General features: G+C 37.0%; 1 protein-coding gene across 1 annotated transcript in view; it reads right to left on the bottom strand.

Annotated features, from left to right (window-relative positions):
- The window catches only part of E(z) (histone-lysine N-methyltransferase E(z)), a 133409-nt gene that overhangs the window by 75107 nt on the left and 36017 nt on the right, over nucleotides 1-22285 (bottom strand). The window contains exons 4-6 of the mRNA XM_089095367.1: nucleotides 20273-20442; nucleotides 13463-13675; nucleotides 6402-6559 (exon numbers count right to left, since the gene is read on the bottom strand). Of these exons, the coding sequence (XP_088951493.1) occupies nucleotides 6402-6559; nucleotides 13463-13675; nucleotides 20273-20442 (541 nt within the window). The remainder of the gene's footprint in view (nucleotides 1-6401; nucleotides 6560-13462; nucleotides 13676-20272; nucleotides 20443-22285) is intronic.

Raw genomic sequence — 22285 nt, 5'->3', positions numbered from 1 at the left:
TCAATTTCCAATTGAATGAGCCCTTTTTGAAGTTTCTACAACAACGCTTTCTATAAAAACCTTATATGTCCCCAGGGCTTAACTAACAACCCTTGCCCTGAGGGCTGTGGGGGGGGGGGGTCGTCATCCTAAAAGACCTAATTTCCAGAACTTTCAACTGCGTTGAACAAAACGGCTATCTTAAAATTTTGATTGGATGTGTTTGGGGAAATGTGGGGTATAGAGGTGTGTTAGTTGCTCTCAAATCACTTTCGACTACTAAAAAGATCACTAGCCCTTTCAATTTCCAATAGAATGAGTCCTTTTTGAAGTTTTTTACGATAATTCTTTCTCTAAAAACCTTATATGCCCCAGGGCATAACTTACAACCCTTGTCCTGAGGGCTGTGGGGGAGTGTCCTCCTCAAAAACATAATTTCTATCTGGAAATCAGCTACGCTGAACAAAATGGCTATCTGAAAATTTGATTGGATGTTTTTGGGGAAAAGGTAGGCATGAGAGGGGGGCTAGTTGCCCTCTAATCAGAAAAGGGCACTTTTCTGATTAGAGGCACTTTCGACTATTAAAAAGGGCGCTAGACCTTTAATTTCCAATCGAATGAGCCCTTTTTCAAGTTTCTACGACAAAGATTTCAATCAAAACTTATACACCCCCAGGGCATAACTTATAACCCTTGCCCTGAAGACCGTGGGGGAAGTGTCCTGCCCAAAGGTATAATTACCTGAACTTTAAACTGCGTGGAACAAAAGGTTATCTCAAAATTTTGATTGGATTAGTTTGGGGAAATGGTGGGCATGGAAGGGGTGTTAATTACCTTCCAATCACTTTCGACTATTAAAAAGGGCACTAGCCATTTGAATTTCCAATCGAATGAGCCCTTGTTGAATTTTATAAAACACCATTTTCTATAATAACCATATATTCCCCAAGGGCATAACTTACAACAAGTGCCCTGAGGGCTGGGGGGGGGGGGGTTTTCATCCTAAAATACCTAATTTCCAGAATTTTCAACAACGTTGAAAAAAAGATAGCGTGAGAGGGGTTAGTTGCCCTTCAATCACTTTCGACTATTAAAAGGGAACTAACCCTTTCAAATTCAAATTGAATGAGCTCTTTTTGAAGTTTCACAACATCGCTTTCTATAAAAACCTTATGAGCCTGCAGGGCAAAACTGACGACCCTTGCCCTGAGGGTTGTGGGGGCTATCATCTTTAAAGACATAATTTACAACACTTTTAACTACGTTAAATAAAATGGCGATCTAAAAATTTTGATTGGATGTGTTTGGGGAAAAGGTGGGCGTGAGAGGGGGGTTAGTTGCCCTCAAATCAATTTTCACTTTCGGCTATTAAAAAGAGCACTAGCACTTTCAATTTCCAATCGAATGAGCCCTTTTTGAAGTTTCTACGACAACGCGTTCTATAATAACCTTATATGCCCCCAGAGCATAACTTACAACCCTTGCCATGAGGGCTGTGGGGGGGGGGGGTCGTCATCCTCAAAGACCTAATTTCCAGAACTTTCAACTACGTTGAACAAAATGGCTATCTCAAAATTTTGATTGGATGTGTGTTGGGAAATTGGCGGGCGTGAGAGGAGGGTTAGTTGCCCTCCAATCACTTTCGACCAATAAAAAAGGGCACTAATCCTTTGAATTTTCAGTCAAATAACCCTTTTTTGAAGTTTCTACTACAACCAGATATGCCCATAGGGCATAACTTACAGCCCTTGCCCTGAGGGCTGTGGAGGAGTCCTCAAAAACATAATTTCTATCTGGAAATCAACTACGCTGACCAAAATGGCTATCTCAAAATTTTTGATTGTATGTGTTTCGGGAAATAGTGGGCGTGGAAGGGGTGCTAGTTGCCTTCCAACCACTTTTGACTATTAAAAAGGGCACAAGCCACTCCGATTTGAAACTGAATGAGCCCTTTTCGAAGTTTCTACGACAACTTCTTCGATACGAAGTTGCCTGGTCTAAAGGAAAAAAAGGAATAAATAATACATTGTGCCTACATCGTTCTTATATGCCCCCAGGGCATAACTTAAAACCCTTGCCCTGAGGGTTGAGATAGAGAGAGAGATAAACGATTTATTTTCAAACGCCATAAAAACGGTCATGCCGATCAGCGGCAGTTTTTTGTCATAATAAGACACTAAACATATAAAACATATGACAATCACAGCCATAGCCATCGTCATGCAAAAATATACATTGATGCGAAATATCACAGATTCAAACTAAACAGAGTCAAGTTTAAAAAGAATAATGAACTAAAGAAAATAAAAATATACAATTTTTGACGAGTGGGTGCAGAATTAAAAATCTTGACGAACGAGGGAGCAAAACTCTTGCGTACCGCATATGCCGCGCTTGTACCGGCTGAATTTTTGGTACCGGTTGAGCTACGTTTCGCGGGAGGCTTTGGCGCAAAGGGAGATGCACAGGGGGGAGGATTCCACGAAGCCACAGATTTTCTAAAATACCGACACCAAATTTAAAACACAATTCATCACGGCGTGTCGATAGAGTTTTAAGTGAAAATTGTTTCAAAAGGGAGCAATAAGGGACTTTGGGAGATTTTGACACTACCAGAAGAGCTTGGTACTGGATCCTTTCCAGGCCGTCCTTCTGGTCCAAAGTCAGGCTGTAATGCCAAACGGGACAAGCATATTCTACCAGCGGTCTGACGAATGTAAGAAAAATACGCACTAGGTGGGGGGTTGGAACACCATGACAAGCAAGGAGTTTTAAAGAAAAGATACCCAGGTTTGCCCGTTTGATCATCTCTTGTGTCTGTTTTTCCTACTTCAGGTCATGTGTGAGATACATTCCCAAGAGTTTGATATCCATGAGGCCTGAAACATTCTGTAAAGCAAGGGATAAACTGTCCCTCAGAAAAGAGAAAGCTAATATGACCTATTTTTCACGGTTGACGATCATTTTGCCCTCCTCAGATTGGCGGGATAAACTCGCCATTATTCTGTCTGCCTCGCTTGAAACACTTTTCACCCAGCTCCAGTACGGATAGATCATCAACGAATTTAAAGCGATCCGACTCATCATTTGCCAACTCATCAACCATAACCAAAAAAAGTAGAGGGCCTAAAATTTTTCCCTGGAGAACTCCACAGTAAATTGGCTGGGGATCAGAATATGCTGATTTATACTTAGTTTTTTGGCTTCTACCTGAAAGAAAATTTGCAACTATTCTTATCAAATATACATCAACATTAAATTTTGTTAATAGCTTGAGGATAAGGGTTCTGTGGCAGATCAGGTCAAATACTTTCTTTAGGTCAATCGTAATGAGGTTAGCCCAGCATTATGGTTCATCTAAATGCTTTAAAATCTTATCAAGGATACTAACTAAGTAATGGCATGTCGAAGTCTTGAGAATATTGCTGAATTATCGAGGATTAATTTTATCGAGAATAAAAGTTTTCAGCCACCCAGTGATGAAACTTTCATAGATCTTGCTAAAAATCGATGTCATCGCAATAGGCCACACACCAGTAAAATCACAGGGGGCTCCTTTTTGGGGATAGGGGTTATGAATCCACTTTTCCAAATTTGCGGATACTGGCCTTACATTGTAATCTTGTTAAATATTAAAGTTAAAGGAGCACTTAAAAATTCAGGAAAAGCCTTAATGAGGTCAACAGGAATATCGAGTGGTGTAATACTGGTCCTCTTCAGTTTCATCAGTTTGAGGCGACCTTAAGATTCTGTGATGATTGGGAAACCTATAAGATCTGGAGAAGCATGCGGAAAATCCTCTAAGCTTAGTGGTAGAAGTGACTGAACAATCCCTGCCAGGTGAGTGTTTAGGCGATCTGCAGTTTCTTTGTCCGGCTCATCATAGCCAAGATCCAATCCAGTCTGCGTTTTAGCTGTCATTTGTTTTATCCTTTTGTACCACTGTCTAGGCTTAGAATGCGATAAATGAGATACTTCCTTTTGGTAGTACAACGCCGCTGCCTGGTGGGTCATTCCTCTGATTTTATTCTTCAGGTTAGTAGCTTCTTTAAGTTTTTTTGTTCCTGAAAAGTTGTCTCATTTTCCTGCTTAGTGCTTTGATTTCTTTTGTAACATATGGACGATCTGCTGAAAAACGTTCGTTAACTTTTTCAGGAATATAGAAATGGTACTTGCCGAGAAGTTTTTCTTGAAAAGTACTGGCCATTTCATCAGCATTAGCCGTAAAATAAAATACCATCCCATTTGTGGGACGTCCCAGTTGTGGGGGAGTGACCTCCTCAAAAACATATTTTCTATCTGGAAATCAGCTACGCCGAACAAAATGACAATCTCAAAATTTTGATTGGATGTGTTTGGGGGAATGATGACGGGGGGGGGGGCTAGTGTCCTCCAATCATTTTCGACTATTAAAAGGGCGCTAGCTACTTCGATTTCCAATCGAATGAGCCCTTTTCGAAGTTTCTACGACAACTCCTTCGATACGCAGTACCCTGGTCTAAAACCAAGAAAAAAAAAATAAATTGTGCCAACATCGTTCTTTACTTAGGCAGCGCTATTGCGCAATAGCGCTGCCTATGATATGAAAATTCGCAACTTGGAACGTTACAACGTTAAACAACAACTATCGTATCGACATCTAGACTGACGAATTCAGACGCTTCGATATGAGTTTCAGTAACTCGTATCACAAGGAAACTTGAAACTGATAGATATAGAATTTATTTATACAGGAAGGATGGATGGGGTGCATAGACAGGGAGTAGGGCTCAAGACGAATATGGAAGCTGCTAAGTCTTTTTTATGTTGGGAAGGTATTAATAATAGGATGCTAGTGGCTCATTTATGTCTAAAAAATGCAGGGTATCAGTCATAGTACTATATGCCGCTTCAGAACCAACTAATGGAGATAGTAGTGACTCAGATGAGTTTTACTTACAGCTACAGTAACCAATAGACAGGGTCCCAGGTAGAAATATGGCATTTTTATTATAAGATTTTAATGGAAAGGACACTGAAAATAGGGATAGATGGTGTCCTAGCCAACACAAATTTGGTATAGGAAAAGAAAACAGTAGTGGTTACAGACTGCTTTAATTTTGTAATTATAACAATCTAATTATAACCAATACAGTATTTTGTCACGACATGATGGTAGGACAGCAAACCTTAGCAATTATGTTACTGTAAACTGAAGACAGGCGGTATTAACACAAGACACTAGGGTATATAGGAGTGTTGTTAATAATTTTGGGAACATAGTTTTGTGAGTCGCTGATGGTGTCTTGGGGAAGAAAGTCAGAAACACAGTTAGGAGTATTAGTGAAAATGCTTTATGTTGAATAGAGAGGAGGAGGGCCTAGTACAAGAATTATTTGAGTGATTAGACCATATGGAAATAAGAGGAATGTAAAGAAAGTGAAAAAAGCGTTAAGATATAAATTAAAGGGGTGGGAAATGGAGGCCATGGATAAAATTGCTGAAGATCTGGAAGATGCAGCTGGACGGCATAATAGTAAAATATTTTACTGGCATGTTGATAAATTGAAAGGGGAATAGTTAATCTGGACTTTTCCCAGTTAAAGATAGAAACGAGGCTACAATTAGTAATAAGGAAAGAGTCGAAGAGAGATGGGCAGAACATTTTGAGAATGAGCTAAACCGTGATATAATTACAGGAAAAGATATATGAAAGAATGAAAGAATATTAGTATTTTACTTCTTTTCTTTTTTGGTGGCATGCCTTTAACTGCCTTAACTGCCTTCTTTTGTTTTTTGGTGGCATGCCTTTAAAGACACAAAAGTAGACTGCAGAGCTTTATCTAAGAGTATTTCTTTTGTTTAGTTTTCGTCGTCTCCTTTGATTCAGAAGTGAGAATCTATAAAACCTCTTTCGCAAAACAACTTTAACTTTATTTTACTTTATTCGCTGTAGAAAGTAAATCATTAGGGTGTTTGATACCTTGGTATTTATTACTTACCCTTAACAAATTTAGTTTATTAGCTAGTTTATAATTGTCGACAATATTTCACTACTCTAGATTTTGAAAACATACATGTACAGTAGTTTACAGAAAAATCATGTATTAGTCGTATCATATTAAACCCTTCTACCATCACATTCAAGCCTATATGCGAAAGTAGTTCAACCATATACGAAAGCAGCTTAAAAATCTACTGAAGGCTTTCAACTTTCAGGGATCTCTAATTTCAGTCAACAGACGATATATGAAAAAGGAGGCTGGGAGGAGAAACGAATTTTTCCCAAGACTTGACTTATCTATGTCATTTTTTTTTAACACCGGAGAGTGGTAGTAAGCCAATTTTCAGAAAAAAATTATAATGCCGTTTTGAAGAACAATATAAATCGGGTTTTAATCATCCTCAAAGTAAAATCTTTGAAAAAAAAAGTTAGTACTTACTATGAAGATTACAGTCATACATACAACATCTACGACAAAACAGCGAATGAACAGAATGCAGGGCTTGCTCCCTGGTTAATGACTGTGCACTAGGGCCATCTAGGTTTTCAATACAAGCACTTCTACTGCCTTCCTTACAGTCTGTTTGCTCAACATATCTGAAGGAGAAATAAAAAATAATCAAAGACAAAATTAAAGACATTGGAAGCCCAAGTAGTCAAATGCCCTTTTTATAGTTTTGTTTTCAGAATCAAACCACTTTGCCCAGTCTTATCTTTGCATTGTCGCAACGACAGTTAAAAAAAAAATGATTATCAGTAAAAATGAAGACGAAAATTTATTTCGCCGCCGAAGAATAAGTAATTACCTTTGAAATCGACTTGATTTAGTCCATTTCTTATGCATATAGGAATATTCTCTATACTTCTACACTTAGAAGAAGCAAGCACAAGACATTCTGTATATTCTTTCTAACTGATGATTGTGTAATACAAAAAAGAATACCAACGTATCTTATTGTACATTTTGTTCCTTTCTTGTTTTAAGAACTTGGCCATACTCGCAACTGAACATATGTTCCTAAAACAAAGACTAGTTTTGTTTAAAATGCTAAGACATGTTCACAAAACCAGAAAAGTCTACATGCACAGGAGGTTCAATTTGTCCCCATACTGTATCCAGTCAGATCAATCTAAATCTGTATTTCCTCGACCTAGATTGGTAAAGTTCAACTTTGAGCCAAACAATTAAAAAAATATGGTGCCCAGCTAGGTGCAGCTACAAGTTTTTGTTAAGTGACTGTCGTCAAAAGCTGAGTTATAAATTTTTTTTTCTTATTTCGAAAATTGGCACTTAAAATTCGAGCAATACGTGATATTTTGTTTTAATTGAGACACTTCTTTTTCATTCAGAAGCTTCAAATTGCAAACATTTTTGATTTATTTGTACTGGCATTAAAACTATTACTTATTTTGGCATTAAATGTGGCTTTAATTTCAATTATAAGAATGAATGATCAATATTTGTCTATATTCAAGGTGGTGATAGGGTGAGGCTAGGGTGGCTTCAGATCTACAGAAGGCCATTAATTTGGCAGAATTTCGGCTCATCTGAATAATATTTCACCTTCCCATTCTATTTTAAAACTATTAGTCGAAATTTCTTCCAAAGCATAAATTGCAAGCCAAAAATTTTAATTGTTATGCAGAATAAGGAAAAAATCACAAATATCCCTTTTTATTATCCTATGAGAAAAAAACAACTTCAATTAAAACAAACAGAAATTAATAAAAACAGATCTTCTAAAAAACTAGTTTTCCAAAAAAAAGAAGCTAAATTAAAACAAAGACCAGTAAAAATAAAGTAATATAACAATTCAAACTTAAAACGAACAGAAAACACTTTCAATGAGACCAAAACCGAATAGAAGTTAAAACGAACAGAAATCATAGGCAGCTTAATAGCGCTGCCTAAGTAAAGAACGATGGTGGCACAATGTATTATTTTTATTTATTTTTTGTCTTAGACCAGAGCACTTCGTATGGAAGGAGTTGTCGAAGAAGCTTCAAAAAGGGCTCATACCGATTGGTAATTGAAAGGGCTACTGTGCTTTTTAATAGTCAAAAGTGGTTGGATGGCAACTATCCCCCCTCCCACGCCGTCCATTTCCCCAAACACATCCAATCAAAATTTCGAGATAGCCATTTTGTTCAACGTAGTTGAAAGGTCCGGAAATTATGTCTTTGAGGATGTTAACCCCCCCCCCCCCACACTCAAAGCCCTCAAAGCAAAGGTTGTAAGTTATGCCTTAGGGGCATATAAAGTTTTTATCGAAAGCATTATCACAGAAACTTCTAAAAGAGCTCATTCTATTGGAAGTTGAGAAGACTAGTGCCTTTTTATTAGTCGAAAGTGATCAGAGGGCAAATGCCCCCGCCCGCACCCATCATTTCCTAAAACAGTTCCAATAGAAATTTTGAGATAGCCAATTTGTATAACCTAGTTGAAAGTACTGGAAATTATGTATTTGAGGATGAAAAATTCCGCCATCCCACCCACCCCCCCCCCGACCCTCAGGGCAAAAGTTGTAAGTTAGGCCCAGGGGGAATATAAGATTTTTGAAGAAAGCGTGGTCATGTAAGCTTCGGAGAAGGCTTATTGGATTGGTAATCAGAAGCTCTAGTGCTCTGTTTAAGAGCTGAAGCGATCGGAGGGCAGCTACCCACCCCCAACACACATACACGAGGTATTGTCCCGAAATGCATCTAATAGAAATCTTGAGATAGCGATCTTTTCAAAACAGTCTAAACATCATACAACAAGGCATTTGGGGTTGAAACAAACCCCCCGAGCCTGGGGTCAAGGGTTGTAAGTTATGCCCCGAGGGCATTTAAGGTTTTTGAGGAAGGGATGGATGACTCATTTGGTTCTAGCTCCCTTTTAAGAGTCAAAAGTGATGGAGGGCAGCAAGCCCCCCCCCCCCCAAGAGGCCTCTTCAGCCAACGATCCTAATAAAAATTGTGATAGCAATTTTGGTCAAAATAGTCCCAAGAACATATAAAAATGCCCCAAGGGTTGACAAAACCCCCCAGTGCCCTGAGGATGAGGTTGTAAGTCATGCCCTGGGGGCATATAAGGTTTTTATAGAGTGGGTGGTCGTATAAACTTCAGATGTGGCTCACTTGATTTGAAATTGGAAGTTATAGCGCCCTTTTTAGTTATACCCTGGGGGCATATAAGGTTTTTATAGAAAGCGTTGTAAATACTTCAAAAAGGGCTCACTCGATTGAAAACTGAAAGGGCCAGTGCCCTTTTCAAAAGTGATTTGAGAACACCCAGCCCCCCCCCCCCCCCCCGCTCATCATTTTCCCAATCAAAATTTGGAGATGGCAAATTTGTTCATTGAAATTCATGAAGGGTCCGGATATTATGTCTTTCAGGAAGACACTCCTGCCCCCAAAGCTCTTAGGTCAAGGGTTGTAAGTTTTGCCCCGGGGGCATATAAGGTTCTCAGAAAGGGTTGTCGTATATGCTTCGAAGGGGACTCATTGGATTTATAATCTGAATTTCCAGTGCCCTTTTTAAGAGTCAAAGTGTTCTGAGGGCAGCTATACCCCCCCCCCCCCAACACGTCGTATTTTCCCGAAATACATCGAATAAAAATTTTGAGACAGTCATTTTATTCACAATAGTCCAAAGATCATATAACAAGGCTTTTGGGGTTGATACAAAACACCAGAGCCTGGGGGCGATGGTTGTAAATTATGCCGCGAGGCGTTTAAGGTTTTTATGGAAGGGATGGTTGTTTAACTTTAGAAAGAGGCTCATTCGGTTGAAAATTGGAAGTTCTAGTTCCTTTTAAAGCGTAAAAAGTGTATCGAGGGCATCGTAGTTGAAGGGTCCGGAAATCCGGACTCACTGGATTGGTAATCAGAAGTTCTAGTGCCCTTTTTAAGAGTCAAAGTGATCAGAGAGCAGCTAAAATATACACCCAAACACGCCAAACAAACACGTAGTGTTTTCCCGAGATGAATCCAATAGATACTTTGAGACAGACCTTTTATTGAAAATAGTTCAAAGATCATATAACAGGGCTTTTGAGGTCGATACAAACCCCCAGAGCCTAAGGGCAAGGGTTGTAAATTATGCCCCTGGGACATTTAAGGCTCTTATGGAAGGGAGGGTTGTATGGCTTTAGAGGTGGCTCATTTTGTTGAAACTCGAAGTTATAGTTTCCTTTTAAGAGCCAATAGTGATGGAGGTAAACTAGCCCACCCACCCACCCCCTCTCACAACTACCCCTCTTTTCACCAAATGTATCTGATTGAAATTGTGAGGCGACAATTTTGTTTAAAACAGTCCAAAGAACATAAAACAATGCCTCCAGAGTCGGAACAACCCCCCCCCCAGAGCCCTGGCGCAAGGAGGTTAAGTTATGCCCTGGGGGCATATAAGGTTTTTATGGAATGGGTTGTTATATTAAATTCAGATGGATTTCATTGGATTTTAAACTGCAAGTTATAGTGCCCTTTTTAATCCTTTTTAAGAGTCATAGTGACTTGAGAGAACCCCCCCCCCCACCAACGCCCACCATTTTTCAAAACAAACATTCCCTTTGGAATGTTTTATCAAATACGTTGGAGTGAAATTATTGAACAGTATTCTGCTTTATATAAAGGATTCAGCGTCATTTCTACAATTTAAATATTACTATAAGAAATATCTTCTTTTTAATATCACAACTAAATATATTTTAGGATGAATCTCTCTTTTTCGTTTAGTATACAGGGCCTTTTTTTTCAAATTTGGTTTGCTTTTCAATGTGTTGCTTGTCAATAATTACTGATAGTATTTGCATGAATATTGGAGTTCTCCAGGGACTACATTTAGGCCCTAGGGATCATTGATCAGTCCCTGGAGTTGCGTTTTATTTGTGTATTTATATTGAATAAAGTCAAAGTTCAAAAGTTCAATTGACAAAATGGTAATATATGCATATCACTACTAACACTAATACCATTGCTATTTTTACGTATGCTACTACTGCTACTAAGCTACTCCAACTACTACTTCAATTGCAACAACTTGTACAGCTTAGAGTATTAAGGTGAAAAAGGTGTCAAAAGCGCACATCAGCAATATTTTTGGAACGGCTTAACGTGTCAAGGTGAAACTTCTGGGGCTATTACAACTATGCCTAAGGATGTGAAGGTAAAAATTTTCAGAGAATATTTCTGGAAATTGATATTGTACGGAAGAAAACCTGCCATCCGTATGCAGGTTGTCAAATTTTTTTATAGTAAAACTCCCCTCGGAAAAAAAATCCTGGGTACAACTTTGGCATATGAGCAATATCTTAGGAACAGTTTCGTATATGAAATTAAAAGTTACAACGCTTGTTGTAGTGGATGTTGAACTAACCAAAAGACAATATTTGCATCATAATACTGCTGGTTCTATTCCTACAACTACTACTACTGCTACTATTCTTATTACTGCTACTACTACTATTGCTACTAAAGCTATGATTACTGCTATTAACTCTGCTCATACTGCTACTACTATAATTACTGGTGCTACTACTACTGCTAATAAATTTATGGGTATTAAGGCGAAATTTTGGGCAATATTGCAACTGTATTGAAATCAGCAATGTATCAGCAATGTAATCAGAACGTATCAGCAATGCTTCAGGACCAGTTTATGATGTTAAGTTAAAAATTGCATCGTGTACTGAAGGGGATGTTGAAAAACAAAGGTGCTGTATGCATACTGCTACTAATGCTACTACTGCTACTACAACTATTGCTACTAAATAAGCTAACAATATTACGGTGAAGCTTTAAAGTAATATATAGGCGGATATTAAGCTAAATCAAAGCGAACTATGATCATGTACATTGTCAATAGGGAAACAAAGTAATATCACAATAACGGCTTACATTATTAAATTAGACTTTTCAGGGTAAGTTGTGACAGATTTTGAACTAGCCAGAAGATACAATGTATATACTTTTGATACTACTCCTATGGTTACTGTGACTAATGAAACTTAAGGGCATTAAGTTGAAATGTTTACGGAGAGTTTCAATTGAACGAAAAAACTATACGCACGCAAGTAATAAAGAGGCATATAAGCAATACCATAGGGAGCGCTGCTCTATCATAGCAAGTAATATCATTCATATTTTAAGGGAGCTAATTTGGTTGGAAATTCAAAGTTCTAGTACCCTTTTTAAGAGTACAAAGTGATATGAAGGCAATCAGCCCTCCTCTTTAGCTCACAATTTTTCAAAACACTTCCAATCAAAATTTAAGACAGCAAAATTTAAGATTCAAAATAGCTGAACGGTCTTGTAACTGTATCTCTAGGGCTATTGTATAGGTCAACCCCCCACAGTTATGCAATTTGCCCCTTATGTTTAAAAACTAAATGTCGCCTTAAGATTAAATCAAAATGCACGGTGTTAATGCTAATTGCCAATAAGCTTTAAACTATTATTTTCTTTTTCCCTGAAAAGACTATGTCAATATAAAACGAACAGAAATTAATCTAAAAAAAAAAATTCCACAAAATAAGTTTTTCAAAGAAAAGTTAAGAACTCCATTAAACCAAAAGTGAGCAAAAATAAAAGCAGCTAATCTACCAAGCGTAAAACTACCACAAGTCAGCATCGATAAATAAATGAAACCCAAAACAAACAGAAATTGCAATAAATAACAGAGTCAAACTAAAAACGAGCAGGAATTAACGTGCGTAGGGCTCACAACCCCTATGGCTTCTCAAGGTCAGAACATAATTTGCACTTTACTGAAAAAAATACATTTTAAATGTTTTCAATTTTATATATTTAATTAATCCAAAATTATTCACATTTTAATTAATAAATATCAGTATACGTATATTAAACTAACAATGCACATTCATTTGTATTCTTGGCGATACGCTCCTATCAACAAGATTCGACGTCATGCACAGACAATGTCAGGTCTATCACCTCCAACTCATCCTACAGTCATGTCTGAAAGTATTACAGTAAGAGAAGGATGTAACTAATAATAAAACAACATGGAAAAGAAGGGTTTAAAAAAACGCTAAAAGAAACTTCGGTAAAAGAGACACGACCCAGAAGAACTATCAAATCCAGCGCAATACTACGTCGGTTATTAGGTTATAAATTTCCTCGACGGATGCCGCACCTAAGGGTTACTCTCCAACACTGTTCACAGACACGGTTCTGGCAAGGGAGCTCGTAAGACCACTATGGCACCAGATAGGCAAGGTTTGCCTTTCAGTGATAGGTACTAACATAGGAGGTCATGGCAGAGCAGAGACCCAATCATCTCACAGCACCAGCCTTCTATACCCAGCATATTCTGGTCAGGGCATTTTGAGTGAGGTTATCAGTACACAGTATCCAGGGTTTCTATTTAATTTCTACTCTATCTAGCCTAGGAGATTTTTAAAATCTTTTTAATTGTTATGAAATCTTTTTAGACTAAAGAACTAGTGCTTTTTTGGCATCTATGTAAAGAAAAAAAAATTAAAGTTAGACAAATACTTTTCTTGAAGTTCTTCTGCTCCTCGTTTATGATCTTGCAAGAAAACAGCAGCAAGGGCTTTAAAAAGCGTCATGGTTGGGAACTTGACACCAGAGGTGTTGGTGATGTAAAATTCAGCTATTACTTCATAACTTGGCTTTTCAATCGAAATCTCTACTTCTTTCTCCTTTTTGTCAGCAGTCTTCATTTCTTTAGCTGAACCTGTCCTCGACCTATAATAATAGCATCATGAAAATTTGAAGTGCAAGTAAAATATAGCGTTTATTTTTATTCGAAGCCTAAGTTCAGATTATACGTCTGACAGTGGGCACAGATTAATATGCATGAAAATTGAAAATTAACGTATATAATATAATATTTAGGCATATCTCGACAACAAACAGCTGCGTTAAGGGGGGGGGGTCCGACAAATATTTAAAATTGTTAGGGAGGCCATAAGGCGTTCTACGTAGCCCACTCAATAAGCTTATGAAAGTATCGTAAATTTCGAGACAATTCCAAGACAAAAAAAATTCACAACTATTAAACTTATAGGTCACCAGTCAAGAGAACTGGACAGTAACTCTTTTCAATCCCTCAATAAGGTAGCCCATGCTATTGATGTCTGTTTACCAGAACCAAATCATCATTAATGAACATTATTGTTTGCTAACTTCAACCTTAAATGGCATATAACAAGACATGCAGCCCATAAATTGGTTAAAACACACATAAGGGCCCAACATTGTAGTTTGTTCTACACTTATTGTAGCACAAATTGCTCATAATTTGTTGTTATTCCTTGTCTTGGGATGAAAATACTAACAAAAAACTGATTATCATCAAAGAAAATTAAGTTCTGAAACATACCCTATGATTTTTAATGCTTGAATCATAACTAAGCAAGAGGACTACTATTAATTCTTTTAAATAAACAAAAATCAATATATATAAGAAAAAACTGTTTGTTCGATTTATAAGTTGAAAAAAATATGTAGCCTACCTAAAAATAATTAATTATCTTTTAGTTCTTTCGAACAAACAAAAGTTATTATTCAATAAATATTTTGAATACAAAGTTAATAATCAAACAAAAATTTGTGACTGAAAGGGTTGAAAAATTTATCAAATGACCTTATTTTGACAAATTTTGATGGATTTATTGTGCTGACGACTTGATGAAGACTGTATTAAAAGCGGTTTTGAGACACGCTACTTTATTATTGCTTCTTTGAATATAAATGTCACCTTAAAAAAAACTTCCTCAAAATTTGGAGTTACTAAAAAAAATCAGAGGTTATTAGCACCGCAATCTCATATGTAGAAATCTAAAAAAAAGGAAATTAAATTAAAAATTTGAAGTTTTTTATGTGTTAATTCTTGACTATCTGAAGAAGAGACGTCAGTCATAGATATTTTTCCGAAACAATTATAACAAGGTAAAATTATACGGTTGTATTTGGCGACCGCAACGCAAATTCCTCTGAAAAAGTCTGTCAGCGATGCCACTATTAGAATTGGCAAATTCAAAGAAAATATATAGATGCAGTAGTGCTACAACACCGAGACTACCAAGAAGGGCAGTAGATAAAGACCATTCAAAAGATTTGTATTTGTAATTAAAATTTACTTTGACTTCAGGTCGAACCTGAGAATGAAGAAGTTATTTTGAAATGTAACATAAAAAGAAAACTATTTAAAAATATTATTTACAACAATACTTTTGCAGAAATAGAAATCTCGCAAAAAAAACTATTCAACGTCATTTTTGTCAAGTATTAGGAGAAAGTTTAATTTTTTGGCTGATGTCACTTCTCATTCTTCCAAGACACACGCTTCGTCATTCTTCTCAAAAAAGGCTACACAAGAATCAACGATATGAGCATTCATCAAACTTGAAAAGAAGGTTTCCGTTTTGATGTTCCCTACTGAAATTCCTTCTTTAAAACTTCTTCGGTTTTGATCCTGTTTCCTTTGGGGCAGGGGTTTGAGCCCTAATGTCGATCATTATTTGTTTTGGGGCGGGGTCAGCAGTTTATATCTGTAAGCTCAGCCAGAGTCGACCCAGCTCCAAATGGATACCTGGAGAAATATAGGGGAATACACAGTACGCGTCAAATGTTTTGCCCCAGACCACGCAGAGCCCTACCGAACGAAGCCAGAGAACCAGGAGACCGGTACCTGCGCTACAGAGACCATTGGTATGCATGCAAAAAAATAATTTTCAAGTTTACTGATAACCACGAACATGCAGAAATCACTAAAATATAAGAGAAAAGGCGTAATGCCCATATCATCCGTATTAATTTTTTTTCATAAGCAGTTTTGACCACAAGGGGTCTGAATGATTCTGAATCAAACTAGTGCTATATCTTAGCGACAAAATCATATCAAGGTAAATCTATAATAAAAAATTTTGCTGTATAAACAGTTGATTGGTATAACAAGCTTTTTAGTGCCTACTTTCGTTGGATCCACATCCGAAAATGTTCTGATGAATTTCTTGAGGGACGGGGCCCTTTTTCCAGTTTTTCCCTACTTTCCCGTTGGAGCAGGGAGGAGAAAAAAAAATCTTTTTTCTAAAAAGTGGCCAAATATACAAAATCTGACACTTCCAAGAGATAGAAGAAATACCTAATCTACCTTACCCCCCACCCTCCCCGCGCGTGCACATCTTCACTTCTTGGTCGTAATTTTTTTTTTAATAGTAGACAAGACCCCGTTGACTTTCTATATTTACTAAGTTAAAAAATTGTCTTATTTTGTAATCGAAATCCAATTGATCTGAAAATTTCTAGGACTGGACAAAAAACATTCGAAAGGATCCATAAAATCGACCTTTTGATCGTTCACCAAATGCGAAAAAAAGGAAAGATAGTGAGTATAAATTTATGACTAAATATGTTTTACCAACATGCATTTATTTGGCGCTGCATGTAATCGTACACAAGTTTATTTTCTATTTACTAGGATAAATATACTAATACTTCTACTACTACTACTACTAAAAACTCATTACAGCATCAAACCGCCTGAGGCCAACACAGCTGTGGACGTTCCTCCTTTACCCTAATATATTCAAAGCTCCACCATTTAACTCGGAGACGATCAAACGTTAGGAGACGACCAAACATTCGGAGACGACCTGTTTTTTTGTATTGAGGAATTTAATTAAAGTTTTCCTAAAATCACAAGGTACTTTTCTTTCTTTTTTTTAAATTCATATTCATAATTCTCAAAAGTTTATCTCTAACTTCGCAACCATCCTATTTTCAATTATTTTATTATTCTTATTAACACCTCCTCACAAACTTTGTTCTTACTTTTCTACATTATTTCCTCCAACTTTATTATGGTTTGAAATGTTTTAAAAAGGTTCTGCCAATTTTTTTTTAACACTTTCCTTATCAATAATTTGAGGCACAGTTAAAAGTCGATCGAATCGTTGTAAGTTTACTGTCGACTTGTCTTGTCTCCTCTCAATGAATGGCTGGCCCCCAACCACTCACTGCACTTCCTAACTGAAAGGTCATGACAGGGAGATCAGCACCGTTGGTTTGGACTATGAACTATAATGCCCTTTCTTCACTTTTTTTCTTACTTTGTTTCTTGCACTCCAATTTCTGTCGTCCTAGCCTTCACTCTCGCAGATATTTCCTATACAGACACGTAGCCTCGATGATTTTAAGTTAACAGGAAGCCTACCAAAAAGCTCTGTAATGAATGCTATTTTTAGTACTTCAATTGTCATCTGTTGAAGATATCGTCCTCACTGTCCATTACAAGGTTTGAGTTGACTGCGACACTGATATGGCATTCAATATCATGGCCATAGTTAGAAATAGGCTTTGTTGTTAAAGTCGTTTGCCACGTTGTGTCAATCTTGCGATTCCTGCCAAGCAACTAAGGTCTATTTTTGCACTTACATTAGGTCAAATGCGGAAAATGTTCTCCCAGTGTGGCATCCTGGCCTCACCTCGACTCAAAGAGATAAGCTCAAGAGAATCCAAAAGCGAGCGTGCAAAATTATTTTACAAGCCCGGCGTGTTTCTTGTGAAGACAGTCTCAGGCATTGTGTCTACCGAAACTTAAAGAAAGAAGACGTGATTTTGAAAAAAATTTTCGCCTAAAAATCTGTCAAATGAAACTCATCATAATTCTTCTGAATTCTGTGCAAGATTTCCAACTGAAACCCAGTGCCAGATACTCTACCCGGTCGGTTGGTCTTTAAGACCTAAGCTTACAACTTGTGAATTTCAACTGACCGGTGCTTGACTTCATTTGTACCACTCTTGTGCATATATTTAATTCCTGAGACTGTTTCGAGTGTAACATTTTGAAAATATGCTAAACTGTGAATTACAGGAAAAGATATAGAAAAGAATGAAGAAGTTTGAGACAGTTTAGAAGTGAAGGAAGACTTATTTTGCAAGCATGAAATGGTGATAGCACAAAAATGATAAAAACAAAATAAGGCCTTAGGTACTGATAGTGTGGCAAATGAGTCTTTTAAATATGGTGGTTGTCAAGTTAGAGATAAATTGCTGAAGATTATGAATATCTTTCTTTTTTAAAGGGGAAGAACCTACCAATTTTAGGAAAACTTTAATTAAACCCCTCCGCAAGAAAGGTAATAAGACCGAATATAATAATTATAGAGGCATTAGCTTGGTTTCAGTAGAAAGCATATTACTTACCATGAAGATACTTGTTAGACTTCAGGAGATGCCGTAGATACCGGTTTCAGAGAAGAACAGCGTGGTTTTAGGAAGGGGAGAGGAGGCGTAAACCATCTTTTCACATTTTCACTCTTAGATTAATAATTGAGAAGTCCCTTAGTCACCAAACGCCTTTAGTCCTTAGTTTTATAGATTACGAGCAAGCATTTGATTCAACCGATAAAAGAGCTTCAGTGAAGATCCTATCCTTTATTACCAGATAAATACGATAAAGTGATTAGTGCTATGTACGATAATGAAATTGTTGCTGTTAAGTTAGGAAATGAGGTAAGTAGATAGTTTCGTATTGAATCAGAAGTTAGCAGGGTTGCGTTCTATCCCAATTTTACTGAATCATTTTGATGGACTTTGTCTCAAGTAGCAAAGCAAAAGACTGTGAGAAAACATGGAATAAATAAGGAAGCAAAACACCGCAAGATCTAGATGATTTGAGCATCCTAGACAAAACTCATTCAAATCATCCAAGATGAATTTAGCACCCTAAACGAAAAAGTTAGTGAATTAAGTGAATTTTTGGAGGTTTTGAGAATTCAGAGCGCAAGAATAAGTTTGAAATTAATGTTAAGAAGACTAAATCGTTAACACCGGGAATAAGTGAAGGCGAAGAAGTGACGTTAGGTAACAAGAAGATCGATCAAGTGGACAGCTTCATTTACCAAGGTAGTATTATTAGTAAAGATGTTGGGCTCAGTGAAGATGTTAAAAAGTTAAGAAGAATACGAAGAAACGGTCTGCGCACCAAGATTAGAATAGTGAAGGCTACAGTGATGACGATTGTCAATTATTGTTCAATTTATTGTTTCCAAAAGACAGAGGAGGATTTGTTAGAGGTTTTCCAGAGAAATTGTCAACAGATTCTTTTGGGTACCCGTCTGGCTGGCCGTGTTTCAGACTGTAAACCGAACGAAAAATATGGTTCTATCCCGCTTTCTGGAGCTTACCTGAGTGACTGGATGAAGGATGATAGATTGCCAAAGATCGTCCTTGTCAGCCAACCATCTATGGCCAAACGAAAAGTAAGTCGTCCACGAACGGGGTGGTAGGAGGTCGTAAGAAAAGGTTTAAGAAAAATTGAAACTCCTAGGGAGGGGTGAATTGGGAGGCTTAGAATAGATTGGGAAGGAGGAGGAGCGTAAGTAGTTGAGTTGGCCTCAGGCGGCTTGGTGTTGCAGTGAGTGGCTAGTGGTGGTAGTATCACGAATAAAAGTATTAACAGCTATTAAGAGTACTTCAATCAGATTCACATTCAACCACAGTAGCACTGTCTCCTGTCTTCTTGCGTTAATCCATAAACCAAAATACCTTCATTCCTTAATAGAATTATTGGAATATTTGCTTTTTTAGATTCAGTTTTTATTCCAAATTCCCTTCTGTTTATACTAAAACTTTAGTTCGGATACCTCCAACTTTTATTAAGAGTTTTAGTTATTACTGTTCACCTTGGTGGAAACTTAAAAAGACCCATACGTACTTATGAAAGGATGGGGGGGGGGCAGCGACAACTATCTTTTTTATGATAATTTGTAGATAAGCCCATATCTGGTCCAGGGTTTGTATTGGCTCGCCCTTGCGTGGAACGACGTTTCATACTAGTTCCCCCATAGCCTTGACAAGTTCCATTAAATTAATCCATATAAACAGAAATAATGCAAGACCATGCTTAACTTCAGATTTATTCGCCGATCCAAGTGCTAACCAAAAATATAAACAGCAACATCATCCAAAACTAGTACTACACAAGTTCAGTTTTGTCCCAAAAGGAGGAAGGGCTTTACAAAGAGAAAAGGGAAGTAGGCACAAACTTCATGGGGACCTGAGCCACCCCCAAAGCATTCTAAGGGGAAATAGTGATCTTAACACAAAACAACTTAGTTGGGTTCAATGGGATAAACCCACATTCAATTTTTACACACTAAAATCAAATCCAACTCGTCATGACAAGCCCTCTGATGAAATGAAAAACATCCACCCAAGAATAAGTCATGACCTTGCCATCCTCTATCGAAAAGATATAATGACATGGACATGAGATCCATATAACCTGAACAAGAAAATAAAAAAAGAAAAATGAAAGTAAAAATTAATAGATACCTTCTTAATTCTTCTTTTTTCGGCAGCTCTGTAGATATTTTCCTTTTTTTGTTCGTACCAAATTTATGCCTTATTAAATCTAATTCTTCAGGTTCTGAATTCATAATAGCATTTACTACTTTGATTAATAAGTCATCATCTAACATGTTCGGGTCTTTATTTCCATGTACCTACGATAAACATATAGATTAGAACATAAAAATGTAATAATCTTCCAACTGACCATAGATACGATGAAAGCCACTTGCGGGTGAGTTCCTCTTCTTTGCTCATCTACGATAAAATTTGCAAAAAAAAAATGTACAATAAAGAGACGGATAAAAAAAGATAAGAATACCATAAAAAAAAGAGCAATGCTCCACCCTCTCCAGCGAACATCAAGGAACTGTTGGGAAATATTAAGTTTTAGTCAGGTGTGCATAACACCTCTTATAATCGTTTCCTACATTTAGTTCCCGCACTCAAATAAATAGAAAACGTGAAATTGGCTTTTCACCAGTCCTCTGGGTTATCAGACTATAAATATTATCACGAAATTTGAAGTCTTTAAAAACTTCAATACTTTTTTAAAGCTCAAAATGATACTTTTTGATAATTGTAATGAAACTCACTGAAATCTTTTGAAATAATAAAAGACTTTCGCAGACGGAGGGTGTCACCTATGAAGGGGGGGGCTCACATAATTCCGACATGAAACGCTAGCATTTAAAAAAATTCAACGATTATATAACAATTTTTTCAAAGTTTTTAAAATGACCCAATGGTCGATAAAAATTCTGATCTTGTTCGATAAGACGACACACTGGCCGGTATATCTATTACTTTCCCCTACTCCCAACGAAATATTCTAGTTAGTGACATCTATGCTGATGGAAGTCAAGAAGGAAGCATTGAACATTCTGGAACAGGACCGACAATCAATTGACACTAAGGTGCTAGTCTTGGTAATTATCATTTTATTCATCGCAAGCGAAATAAGCTTATTTTATTTAAAAAAAAAAAAAATTCCACTGAGAGTAAGGAGCAACATTAAAACTTAAAACGAACAGAAATTATTACGTATATGAGGGGGGTTTCCCCCTCCTCAACACCTCTCTCTTCACGCTAAAGTTTTTCGGCACTTAAAAAAAAGTTATTTATAGTTCCAATTAAACGACCCTTGTGCTGCAGGAGTTGTTTTTAAAGAATTGGGACAAAATTTAAACTTTAGCATAAAGAGCGAGGTATTGAGGAGGGGGCAATCGTATACATAATAATTTCTGTTCGTTTTGAGTTTTAATGTTGTTACTTACTTTCAGTTGAAAAAACTTGGTTTTTATTTAATCTCTGATCGTTTTTTAAATAACGCCAATATATCTGGCTCCACCTCCACGGACAAATCCCCCTCCACACAGAAATATCCTCTGTATAATTCAATCCTGGTGAAAATTTACCCTGGACAATTACTCTTAACATCTCCAAGTGAAATTGAATCAGTAAAAAGTAAGCAAGACATAAAAAAAATTTTGTGTAGGAGTTCTGTCAAATTCACCCCGTATAAAATTTCCCCTGGAAACTTCCCTTTTCATAGAAAATTTTTAATGTGCAAAATCCCCAAGCAGAAAATTCATCCTCCCCTCCTCACCCGAAAAATTTATGCATACTTCACAATAATAAATACTATATGTAAAGAATGAACAAATTTCATAACTAAAAAACCTTTCCCTAGGGGCTGTAGGGGGTCATGTTATCTAAAAAGACATAGTTAGCCTTTCAACTATGCTGAACAAAATAACTATCTCAAAATTTTAATCGGACGATTTTGGGGAAAAAATGGCACGGTAGGGAGCATAGTTGCCCTCCAAATTTTTTGGTCACTTAAAAAGGGCACTAGATCTTTTCATTTCCGTTAGAGTGAGCCCCCTCCCGACGTTCTAGGCTCACTGGGCCGATACGATCACCCCTGGAAAAAAAAACAAATAAACACGCATCCGCGATTCTGGCAAGAATTATAAGATTCCACATTTTTGCAGA

This window comes from Artemia sp. Qi Xiang Cuo, chromosome 10 (genome assembly GCF_049724085.1).
Source record: "Artemia sp. Qi Xiang Cuo chromosome 10, ASM4972408v1, whole genome shotgun sequence".
NCBI lineage: Eukaryota > Metazoa > Arthropoda > Branchiopoda > Anostraca > Artemiidae > Artemia > Artemia sp. Qi Xiang Cuo.
This window is presented reverse-complemented; position numbering and strand designations above follow the sequence as displayed.